We start from the raw sequence: 12659 nt of genomic DNA on the forward strand, positions 1-12659 counted from the left end.
AAAGATCCCACTGTGCTCACTGATGAGATTTTCAGTGCTCTCTTGCTGCCAACTCTTCCCAGCCCCCCTGATCTGTCACTCATCTGTCTCCTGGTCACTCTCGGGTACCCAATCCATGCCCGGTGCTGCCGCCCCCCAAGGGAGCCGATCACCCAAACTGGGTGAGGCACCTTCAGCTCCACTCGCTGCCCCCGCCCTGGATGGCGCTGATGACTCAGCAGTGTCCAGGCACAGCCACATTTCCCAGCGTACCCCACCGTGACCCCACCTGCACCCACCCAACCCCGGGCCCCAGCGCCCCTCGCGAGGGGAATTTGAGGAGGTGGGAGGGGGCAGCGCCAAGGCCGGGTCCCCCCGGTCTGTCTTGGTGCAGTGGGGATCGAGTGCGGGCGGGAGCGGCCGAGTAATGTTTCAAGCCTCTCTGTATCTGCAGCCTCTCCCCCCGCTCCAGAAGCCTTGTCCCTTCCACATGCAGCAGCTGACCGGAGAGAGGGATTAATGATTTTTGCAGAGGTGAATCTTGGTGTTTCTGAGCTTCATTGGCCTAAATCTTGGTGCTTTGGTTTTTTATGGGGCCTTAATTTTTTATATTTTGCAGGAGATTTTGGCTGAATCCGGCTGTTTAGGGAGTTTTTGATCTGTGTCTTTATGTTTGGAGAATTTCTGGGCTGAATCTTGGTGTTTTGAACGCTCTTACACACACAAGATGGCCAGTGACGTCCTAAGATGAACTTGGTCAAACAGGAACCCCCAGACCTCTCTTACTGTTTTTCTCCCCAGTTCAGGATTTTTCATTACCAATCTGTGGGATGGAGGAGGAGGAAAAGCCGCGGAGATCCCTCATGAGGAGGGGCTGCAAAATCAGCCCAGGGAGCTTCAAGGAGGAAAGACCCTCCCTGAGCTGGCAAAGTGACCAGAGATCCTGGCAGAGCTCAGAGCTGGTGGAGAAGCCTCATGGAGGGGAGAAGCCCCAAAAGTGCTTGGAATGTGGGAAGGGTTTCAGCTACAGATCCAGGCTGATCCAACACCAGAGTGTGGGAAGGGGTTTAGCCAGAGCTCTGTCCTGATCCGACACCAGGTGGTCCACACTGGGGAGCGGCCCTACACCTGCCTGGAATGTAGGAAGAGCTTTGGGGACAGCTCCAACCTGAGAAAACACCAGCACATCCACACTGGGGAGAGGCCCTATGAGTGTCCCGAGTGTGGGAAGAAGTTTCAGACCAGCTCCGATTGCCTCAAACATGAGAGGATGCACACAGGGGAGAGGCCCTTTCGCTGCCCCAACTGCGGGAAGGGATTCAAGCAAAACTGCCATCTCATCAGATATCAGATCATCCACACTGGGGAGAGGCCCTACAAGTATCCTGAGTGTGGGAAGAGCTTCTCACACAGCTCAAACTTGACCCGACACCAGCGGAGGCTCCACTAAGCGACGCCCTGTGAGTGCCCCGAGTGTGGGAAGAGCTTCGCGCTGTGCTCCAGCTCCATCCCCCATGGGAGGATCGGTGTTGGATGATCCCCAGTGACCCTCGTTGGGCAGAGCCCTGGTGATCCGTGGTACTGGTGGTCCGTGTTGCCGGAGGGGAAAGGGGTTGTCGAGATTTCTCTCCTTTATCCTTGTCCTACTGTGATTTGGTTGGTAATAAATTCCCTCCCTGTGCCCAGACTGGGTCTCTTGTTCCTGTGCCGGTGCTCGGGGCGGGATCTCTCCTGTTCCTTCTCTCAACTCCCGGGCCTCTCCTCAGCCAATCAGACAATGTGATCAAGACTGAGCAAATCAGGATGAGTATCTCTGATGACTCACCAGTTGCCGGGCAGAGCCGCAGCACCCAATGTTCCCCACCCGGACCCCACCCTCGCCGAGCAATCGCGATCCCCCCGCGGGGTCCCCTCAAGTCCCTCCCCAGTCCCGACCCACAATAAACGGGACTGGGTCTAACTGGGAAGCTTTATTTGGAACACTGGGAGCAGCCGGGCGTGGGCAAAGCAGGGCTGGGGGGGACACGCCACCCTCCCCCAAAATCAGCACGGAGACAGAGTGAGGGGTCCTGGCTGGGTTTGAGGCCACGGGGAGGGGCAGCAGCAACTGCTGGGTCAGGAGCTCTTTGGGCAGATGAAAAGTGGTGACACCAAGGCAGGGGACCCCAAGGGGTACACACACACTCTTGAGAAGGGGGATCAGGAATCCCTGAGAACTTCCGCTCACCCTCTTGCACAGGTAAAAACCGAACCCCAGCGCCAGGACGACGACACCCAACACGAAACTCCTGATCCCCATCAACACCTTGCTGTGGGCGGTGTATGGCGGCATCTCTGGGGGTCCGCAGGGGTCAGGACACCCTAAAACCGCTCACAGACACCCCAAGCCCCTCTGAGCACCTCCAATTGCCTCCAGCCCACTTAAGCCCGACAAAAGCTCCTCCCAATCTCTTCCCAGCTTCCGCAGGACCCACCAAAACTCTTCCTGTCCCTCTCTCCATCCTATAACCCCCTTCCAGTTTCCCTCCACTGTCCCAGGACTCGCAAACCATCTCCCAGTCCCCTCCTGGGCCCACGTGGACTCACCAAGACCCTTCCAGTCTTTTTCACTGCACAACCAACCTCATTGGAAACCATGGTTTGCAGTCCTTGACTTTTCCCATCCCCTTCAGGCTCAGTCAAATCCCTCCCAGTAACACCCAGCACCCCCAAACTCCCTCCCAGTGTCTACCAGGACCCACAGAACCCCATCCTACCCTCCCCAGCATCCTCCAAACCCCTTCTCTGCCCTTCTAGACCTTCAAGCCCCTCTCCCAGTTTAAACCAACCTATCTCAAATTCCCTCCCAGTTACTCCCAGCACACCCCAATCCCTCTCCCAGTCCCGCCCCCCCAGTGCCTCCCCCACTCCCCCCACACTTTGGGGTCCAGGCTGTGCCCCAGTGCCGGCTCAGGGGGTGCTCCAGGCTGACATGCTCCACCTGGCAGCTGAAGGTGACCCCACACTTGGGGAGGGTTTCCAGCAGCACCAGGAGCTGTTGCGTCCAGTCCCCATTGGTGACCAGGTCAGTGGCCATCACAGCCCTGAGAGCTCCTGCTGGCCCTGGAACCACCTCAGCTGGATATTGGCAGGGTAGAAATCCAGCACAGAGCAGAGCAGCAAGCCAGGGCTGGGCTTGGAGCTCGAGAGCCACAGTGGGATGGACAAACTGGGGGATCACTGGGAGAGAGTAGAGACACACTGGGATCAGCTGCGGGGAACTGGGAGAGATGGGAGAGGGCTGGTGTGGCACTGATAGGGACTGGGAATTTGGAGAGAGTGGGGAAACATTGAGAGAGAGTAGAATGGGTTGGGGCACTGGGAGAGAGGGTGGAGGTCTGGGACTGGACGGGGAATGGAATGGCTGTGGTCTAAGTGGAAGTGGGAGGGACTCTGCTGCCACAGTCTGGGAGGGACTGTGAGGATACTGGTAGAGAGTGGGATGGACTGGGAGAGCCACCGGAGTCACTTGGGGTGAGGGGCAGGAGGCCACAGGGATGGGTATCTTAGTTTGAGAAAGGATTTTAAAGAGGGCACTCTGGAGTGAGTGTTGTCTCCTCTGCACAGCTCCCATAATCCCTTTCCACCAATAGGAAATTAATATTAATAGATGAAAGTGAAAAAGAACTCCCAGCATTTTATTAAAAAACAGTAAGCCCATAAGGCAAGGAAAAAAAAAAAAAAAGGAAATAACATTTAGATATTAAATTGTCAGACCTTACCCCCCACACACCTGGGACAGACGACACAAAATCCCAGAGAAAAGAGAAATCCCCGCTCAGGACACACGGTACAGGTGGCACCGGTTTCTTCCCCAGGTTTAAAAGCCAGGCAGGGGCGATCCCGAAGGAGATAAAAGCGCGGGGCTTGCCCGGCCCTGAACTCCTCCCCAGCTGGGCTCTGTGGGCACGGTCCCGGCAGCCGAAGACAGCGGGGCTGAAGCCTCGGGCTGTTTTCTCTCCTGGCTCAGCCCGGCTCACAGCGGCTTTGGGGGGCAGCAGCACCGCTCTGCTCCTGCCGGCACGGAGCCCCCGAGCTCCAACAGAGCAGCTGCTCAGTTCGCCTCTAGACACGCCAAGGTGAAATCCTCACTTCAGATGTTTTTGCATCTCCCACTGGCCGAAGGATTGGGCCTTGAGAAGTGAGGGGATCGGCCCAGGACACGTCGTGTTTCCGTGATCCTCCAGGCACAGCAAAGCCGAGGGTTTGCTGGCTCCGAGAGGCCCCCTCAGAGGGACATTGCTGCTCACAGCAAACGGTGGCCCAGGGGAGCTCAAATGTCTCCTTTGGGATTTCTGTTGATGGGGTCACAAGACAGAGGGCTCCAGTCATAATGATGTTTCATCCCGGCCACAGTTTGGGTCAGAACTTGCTGTAGAAGTGGGGGAATGCATCACCACACTGGGATCTCAGGGGTGCCCATGGCCTGGGTGACGCTGGACCGATGCCAGGCACCCACTACAGCCACTCTCATTCTGTCCCTCCATCGTCAACAGGGGAGAGAAAATTTAACCAGGAGTTCCTGGCTTGGGGTTTGACACAGAGAGATCCTCACCAAACAGCAAAACAGGAATCACAGACCCAGCCTGGGCACAGGGAATGAACCAAATCACATCAAAGGAGAAGGGAAAGAAATCTCTACAACTTTTCCTCCCACCCAATAGGGGATCACCAGGGCTCTGCCCAACGAGGGTCACTGGGAATCATCCAATAATGATCCCCCCATGGGGGATGGAGCTGGAGCAGAGCACGAAGCTCTTCCCACACTCGGGGCACTCACAGGGCTTCCCTTAGTGGAGTCTCCGTTGGTGTCGGGTCAAGGATGAGCTCTGTGAGAAGCTCTTCCCACACTCAGGACATTTGTAGGGCCTCTCCCCAGTGTGGATGCGCCGGTGGTCGGTGAGGGTGGAGTTGTGCTTGAATCCCTTCCCACATTCAGCACAGCAGAAGGGCCTCTCCTCTGTGTGAATCCGCTCATGTCTGAGGCATTCGGAGCTGGTCTGAAACCTCTTCCCACACACAGGACACTCATAGGGCCTCTCCCCGGTGTGGATGCGCTGGTGTCTTCTCAGATCATTCATCCACCTAAAGCTATTCCTACATTCCAAGCAGGTGTAGGGCCGTTCTCCAGTGTGTACTACCTGGTGCTCCAGCAGATAAGAAATATTTGTAAAGCTCTTCCCACATTTCCCACACTCATAGGGCTTCTCCCCAGTGTGGATCCTCTGGTGCCGGAGCAGCTTGGATATGTAGCTGAAACCCTTCCCACATTCCAAGCACTTGTGGGGCTTCTCCCCTCCTTGAGGCTTCTCCACCAGCTCTGAGCTCTGCCTGGATCTCCGGCTGCGTTCCCGGCTCAGGGAGGGTCTTTCCTCCTCACAGGTCCCCGGGCTGGGTTTCCCTCTCCTTGTGAGGGATCTCTGGGGCTTTTCTGCCTTCTCCATTCCCCCACACTTTGGGAATGAAAAATCCTGGTTTGGGGAAAAAACAAGAAGAGAGCGCTTTGGACTGGGGTTCCTCCTTTGCCAAGTTTATCTCAGGGAATCATTGGGCAACTTGCGTCTGTAAGAACTCCCAAACACCAAGATTCAGACCCAAAATCCTCCTGTCTTGGTTTGATAGAGACGTGTTTGCTAAGAAAGGCAGGAGCGTCTCTTTAAAAGGGAGAATGAAAACCCCCTTCCTCCAAATTACTATAATTTTGAATTTAAGGGGCTCTAAGGCAAAGAGACAGGAATAGGAATAACAGTTCTTTACTAGGAAAATTAAAATACAAATACGGTATTACAAAGAGCAAAGAACAAACCCAAAACACTCACCGAGTCAGAATACAACCTGACACTCTGTCAGTCAGGGTGTTGGTAGCAGTCCAATTAAATTGTGGCTACAGTCCTCCTGGAGTGACAGATGTGGTTCTGTCGAAGCAGTGCTCCTGTAGAAGGATGCAGTTTTCCTCTGAGGCTCCAGAGATGATGTGGAATGGTCTGGTTTTCCTCTGGAATCCAGGGGAAAAAGGCTGCCCTGATGTTCCAAATCTCAGTTTTTATCTAGGTAGGAAAGGTTTGGCTCCTTCCCCTGGCTGGAGCATCTCCCAATGGGATGATGTAATTTTATCAGTCATGAAGTGGGACTCAATGGCCCATTAACAGATGATATATCCCTGGAGGAAAGATGGGTGGTGGAAAAGATAAAGAAAGATGACTGCCTCAGCTAGTTTTAGCAGATAGCCCATTAGCAGATAATATCTCCCACAGAGATAAGGAACACTGCCCCACCTGGATTCAACAGATGCTGATAAAATGCATATTTTTGGTCACATCCTGTATTGAGACCTAAGACAAGGTTTTCTTCTGAATTTTATTATTCCTTTAGGTTGATAATAAAAGCTTCCTTTACACTCTCTAAGTTTTAAGCCTGCCTTGCTTTTGATCCTAATCCTATCTCATAGCAGGAAATGAGTGTATTGAAATTGATGAATCAAAACCACTACACCACCTTACTTCTGCTACTTACTCCATTTTAGAAACTTTTTAATATTTCTCCTGCCTCGACTCAATAGTGTTCCTTCTTCTCTTATTCCAAATCCTCTTTCTTTTCTTTCCCGTATCACCATAACCTGCTCTTTCCTAAGCATGCAGATTGTCCAGGAAAATCCAGAAAGCAAAAGTGCAGGCTAAGGCCATTGCAGAAGGGCTTTCCTGCAGCCAGACACACAGCAGCAATTTCCAGGAGCTGTCACTTCCAAGCCCACGGCTTTAAGGATGCTGTGGTGGTGCCACAGCAGAAGACCCGTGGTGCTGTGCTGGAACAGGTTCCTCCAGAAGAAAAGGTGGTGTTCCAATGTGCAGGAACTTTGTGGTACCAGCAGTGGAGGAGCAGGATGAGGGAGATCTCCAGCCTTGGGATATTTCTGCAAGAGCCTTCACCCCTGGCAGAGCCTCAATGAGAGCTGCCAGAGTGCAGAGGGAGGCAGCCCTTTGGACAGGCGTCCCTGCTCCCTCAGAGCCATGGCTATGAGATAAACAGCCTCATCCCAGAGGATGCAGATGGGCAGGAAAAGCCTGGAAGTAAAAAGGGGAGCCCAGCCGTGTCCAAAAAGCTGTTCCCAGAGGTGAGTGTCCCACCAGGAAGTGTCCTGGAGGCACTTGTGTTCAGCCACTCAATATCCCATGCTCTGCCATCGAGGAGGTGACAAAGAGCCTGGAGGGATCATGTCCAGGACAGCCAAACAGACTGGACAGAGGGACATTCTGGGTGCTGGGAGCACCTGGATGTAGGACCAACCAGCTCCTGCTGCCTTTTGGTGGTGCCTGAGCAGGTCTGTGATGATGCCAGGGACATCCTGAAGCGACATCTCCCCTGTCCGTCTGGGTGAGCGCTCGGTCCCAAATCTCACCCTGATCCTGAGCTCAATCTCACTCCATGGTGAGACACACTCACGCTCCTGGATTTAATCTCATCCCAGTGCCAGACTGGTTCAGCCCCAGAGCCAACCTCAAGGCCAGAACTAAGGCAAATGGCACATTTAGCCTTAATCCCAATTCCAGCTCGGATCTAAAACGGAGCCCTAACTGACAAGTCCACCTCCATTCCAGCCCCTTGGCAAATTCTCAGCCCTAAACTAAATGCCACATTTGGCCCTAAGCCCAAAGCCAGCCCCAATTGCAACTCTAAGCCCAACCCCAATGGCAGTCTCAAGCCCTAGGTGCAGCTTTGAGTGCCAGCCCACATTCCAATGCCAGCTTTAGCTTGAACTCCCAAACTCAGCCCCAATTCCTGCCCTAAGGCCAACACCATTCTTGCACCTAAGCCCAATGGCAGCCCCAGTCGCACTTCCTAGCCCAAGCCTGGCTCTAAGCTCAAGGCCACTGTGATAAATATATTACACTGTTGGCTTTAGCAATTGTTAGAATCAATACCATGTGTTTTACAAAGTTGAATTTTGTAAAATAAGTTTTACTAAAATCGAAAGATCTTTTAAAGTGAATGTTGTGTTGTGATACCAATGCTGAAGAGCTGTTTTAATGTTAACATTTAACCAATGAAGGAATGGAAAGCTGTTCAAGGTATTGAAAAGTAACAAATGATCAGGACTGGGACAACTGCACACAGTTGAAAAAGGTGGGATGGGGGAGGAACTGTGTTAAAATGTTTGAATATGTCTCTAAAACACAGCCTCCTTTTTGTCCTCATTGTCCCATCTGCATCTGCCTCTCCCTTTGCCGTGGCTGAGGTACCTGGAATGTTCAGACTTCCCGATCCACCTACTGCATGTCCCCCTTAATGTGCTCCCCTACTACGATATTAATCTTACTGCTTTCACTCCCTCCTCTTCTCATTTTCTCAAGAATTTTGTTTACAATACTTTAATTACTATTGACTCAATCTCTTTTCCTGGGTCCTCTTTGGTTTTGGGATTATTCTTGAAAGGAATGTTGGATTTGTCTTTACAAACGAGCTGTGGATCTGCTGGTAGGTAAGACCAGTATTGAGAGGTAAAAGAAACAATGGGATGGATTCCATTGATTGATGAACGGAAAAAGATAATCGCCTTTACAAACAAAATGTAGGTTTGCTGATAAGTGAAACAGGATATTGAAAGAAGAAAAAAGCAATGGGGAAAAACTATGATTTCTAGAAGAATTAAGAATTAAAAGGGAGGGTTATACATTAGAGGGGAATCACAGGTGTGATGTGTTCTGGGAAGTCTGTACCTCTCAAGTACCTCATTGAATGGAAAATTAGATAGGGAAATATGGCCGGGAAAACAGGGTAAAAAGGAGCCTGCGTCCTCCAAAAATCGGAGAGATCACAGAGGAATGGCCCATGGCCTGTCCCTTTATTCAAATAAAGCAAAGAAGGACTCCACAGTCTCATTTTTAGGCATAAAACTCTGGTGTTTGTGGATTAATTTTCCTGACATTCTCAGTGACCTCACTGCCTGTCCTGGCAACCTAATTCTGTAATTCCAATGATAAATGGGTGCTTTGCCCCAGCAGTGTTAATTTACATTTCTAAAGCTCCTCTCCTGGCTGCCTGGAACCGATGTTTCTTTTGCAGATCAGCCATTGCATGACTCACATGTGGTCCCCCCCAATCTGCTTTTTACTTGACACCTTTAGTGTTAGAGTGTCAAGACATTATTTGATTCTTGTGAAGATGTGCAACAGAAATAATTTCGTCCACACATAGCCCGGGTGTACGGAGAAAATCATTCCATGACATGTGAATTGTACCAGATTTTTCCTAAATTTCATAGAGTCTGAACCCATTGAAATACATTGGTTTGATGTTCATTCCTTCCAAGTCGTGTAGTTCTTAGTATCGAGTTTACTATTGGACCCGGATTTCTTTGCCTCTGATTCTGTCCTTCTGATGTTAATTAGGTCCGCACTCCTGGATTTCCTTCTCAGCCTTTTCCAGACCAGGTGTCTCCAGCACAGCCCGGGGCAGTGCCTGTGGTGGGTGTTCCCTGATGTTTGCTGATGGCCGTTGACGTTTGTTAATGGTCGTTATATTTCTGCGTGTCTTTTGGGCCATTCTCAGTCTGCTGAGGTGTTAAACTCATCTCTGTTTAACGGTGTAACATTCCTTAAAAACAAGCCTTTAAAATTCCTTTCCCTCAAGGCAAACGCAAACGAAGCCCGAGTTCAGAATTAAGATTTTTATAAAAATTTAGATTTTGTATAATTTGGCAACAATTGAATCCCAGGCAGCCCAGTGTGTGGATGTAATTGAGAGCCAGAGTGGAATTGTGCCGGTGTGTTCCCCAGCAGCTGTGGCAGTGCAGGCACAGAAAGCAGCGAAGCTGCAGCAGTGGCAGCAAGGATTGGCCCCAGTGGCTGGAGATGCCAAAGGAGGGTGCCCAGGCAGAGGATTTGAGCAGAGGATGTGTGGGCAGGCCCAGGGGCTTCCCCCGCTGTGGAGCCCTGGCTGCTGCTGCGTTGCCTTCAGTGCAGGCTCAGTGGGGCCTCCCATGCTGGTGCTGCAGCTGGGAAGTGCAAATCTGCGGGGCTTGAGAGCCCCTGAGCCCAGGGTGAGGGGTCCCCCCGTGCTGAGCTGTGCTGGGGCTGTTTCTGTGCTCAGGGACACTTGGGATGGGCCACGGCACTTGGCCACCAGTGGTGCTTCTCTGCACTCCTCAGGCAGAGTGTAAGTCTTGGTCTAATTCCCTTTGCTTAATCAGAGCGTGTCCTGGAACTCTTTTCCCTTCTCCTGCCCTTGGAGACCCATCCATGAACACATTTTGTCCCTCAGGCCAGGGAATGTCTCATCAATCTCTCCTGTCCTGGCTCTGGAGCTCTGTCCCTTGAATGCAGCCATGGGTTTGTTCCCAGCCTCTGTGCAGGCTGTTCAAACAGGAAGCTGGGTTAAAACCTTCCCCTGTCCTCAATTCTAAATCCTCCTGTGCCACTGAACAAGTTTCATTCTGTAATCACCGAGCACTGCTCATCCATGTAGAGCCTCTTTTGGCTATCAAAGCTTTAACTTGGTGCCAGACTTGAACAACAGGAGATCTCCTGCCATCAGTTTTTGGGCCTCAAGTCCCATTAAAGGTGTGGCTGCACAATTCTGCAGACAATGAGGCTACTCTCGCCATGGGGTCAAACATTTTAGTACAAGAATTCCTTTGGCATGGCCCTGTGTAACATCCACTTTGTAAAAAGCGAGGTTGACTTTCCTGGTAAATATTTAAAATTTTAATAAAAGACAATAGGAGACAAACAGTAAACAGTTGTAACACCAGGGTGCTTTGCCTTCAGCCAAGAACACACCCTAATTCAGAAAGCACTTCCTTAAATGCATCAGTCTGTTGCATATTTTTAAGTCTTCAAAATCATTTCCCCCCAACCTGTAAATCAGCATTTTTTCATTCTCTGGGGACCTGGTGTCCCATAATCCAAGAATGTGAAGAATTTCCTGATTATATTTTCTTTTCTACCATTCTCTGAGTCAGTTACATGGACAAAAGATTTTTACATCAATAACCTATAGTACTAGAAAAATATATTAATCTCCCCACTATTTTAGGTTTTGTTAATAGCAAAACTAAAATAAACTATATTTATAAAGCAAAGATTTCCAACATTATACATAGAGCATTCATTTTAATATTTTCCAAAAGCAATAATAAAATATGTAGTATAACACACATGCAATTCAAATTTCTATTCCGAGTCATAGCTAGGGCACCAATTATTTTGGTTTTATTTAACTTTTCTGAAGTTTTGCTGTTTGTCGTCTCTGTACCTCAACCTTGAGGCTATCTGGGTTTAAAAAGTCATAAAATATTCTGGCTAGAACAGAGAATCCTCAATCCAGGTCCTGTAATTCCCTGTTAATCCTCACAATTGTCCCAGCTCCAGTTTAGTGCTCTGTAAGGTTACTTCTGGGATTCCCTGGCCCTTCTCTGTGTAAATACACCCCAAAATCCAGTTAAAATATGTCCCAAATATTTAACCCTTTTCTCCAGCATTTGTGCTTTATTCCCAAATACTCAAAGATGCTTTTTAGCCTGAACATTCAGCCATTTCTCAGAAGCTTCTTCTAACACTTCTTGACCAGCCAATTTGAGCAAGTCATCCACATCCTGCTCTAACCCAATCCCTAGGGATGGGGTAAATTCTTGTGATATTTTCTGCAAGGCTTGCCCCAATAAGGCTGGTGCTTCTGTGCATCCCTGCAGAAGGACTGTCCACGTCTTTACCATTTCCCCTTCTACCTCTTGTTCCCACTCAAAGGCAAAATACAGTTTACCATCCTGTGTGAGAGGGCATCCCCAGAAAGCATTTTTGACATCAAGTACTGAATAGTGGCAGTGTGAGGAGGGAATCTGGTTCAGGGTGGTGTAAGGATCTGAGACTGTGGGGTGCCTGGGTTTAATAATCTTATTTATTATTCTTAGGTCCTGCACCATTGCGCTGATTCCATCTGATTTCTTGGCCGGCAGGATAGGAGCATTATAGGGAGAGATCCTTGGCTCCTGCCTTTAGCAGGGACTCGATAACAGGCTGTGAGCCCTTCCTTGCCTGCCTTGGAATAGGGTATTGCTTTTAGACACCTCTTGTCCTGTTTGCTTCAAAGTACTTTGGAGAGGCTCCATATCTAATTTCCGCTATTTTCCTGGAGCTGCCCACACTTCTGGGTTCACTTCAGCTTAGGCCTTGTGTGGAGAGTTAGGGTTGCCAGACATCTGCCAGACAGATTATTACCTTTATTACCTTTACAATATTAATTTGCATTCCTAAATTAGCCATCAAATCTCTTTTCAGTAAATTACAATCAGAATTAGGAGCAAATAAAAGCTCCAGCCTTTCAAACACATCCCCGACATCTTCCAACAGTGGTGGAATAAAACACACCAGCTCATCTTTCCCACTTATCTCTTGAATGCTGCTGTCTAAATCCCTTCTAGATTTCCCTTATTGCACCCCTGGGCGTCCATGTCTTTGATTACCTCTGGGAGAATGTGCAAACTCCCTCAACATGCTCCCAAGGGACGCTTCAGAGATATTTTGGGATTTTCATCCCTTTTACAGGGACCCCTTCCTGGCTTTCCCTTTCTCCCCTCCAAGGGTGCCCTGCCATGTTTAGTCCCCAAAGATCCCACTGTGCTCACTGATGAGATTTTCAGTGCTCTC

The 12659-nt window shown here is 50.1% G+C and overlaps 1 protein-coding gene and 1 pseudogene across 1 annotated transcript in view; one reads left to right on the forward strand and one right to left on the reverse strand.

Moving 5' to 3' along the window:
• LOC130265847 (zinc finger protein 208-like) overlaps window positions 1-12659 on the reverse strand; it is a 282407-nt gene that overhangs the window by 205616 nt on the left and 64132 nt on the right. Inside the window, 1 exon segment of the mRNA XM_056515161.1 lies at window positions 4820-5323. Within this exon segment, the coding sequence (XP_056371136.1) occupies window positions 4820-5323 (504 nt within the window).
• Window positions 1-12659, forward strand: part of LOC130265850 (zinc finger protein 420-like) — an 87651-nt pseudogene that overhangs the window by 63740 nt on the left and 11252 nt on the right.

Source organism: Oenanthe melanoleuca, linkage group LGE22, assembly GCF_029582105.1.
Source record: "Oenanthe melanoleuca isolate GR-GAL-2019-014 linkage group LGE22, OMel1.0, whole genome shotgun sequence".
In the NCBI taxonomy this organism is placed as follows: Eukaryota; Metazoa; Chordata; class Aves; order Passeriformes; family Muscicapidae; genus Oenanthe; species Oenanthe melanoleuca.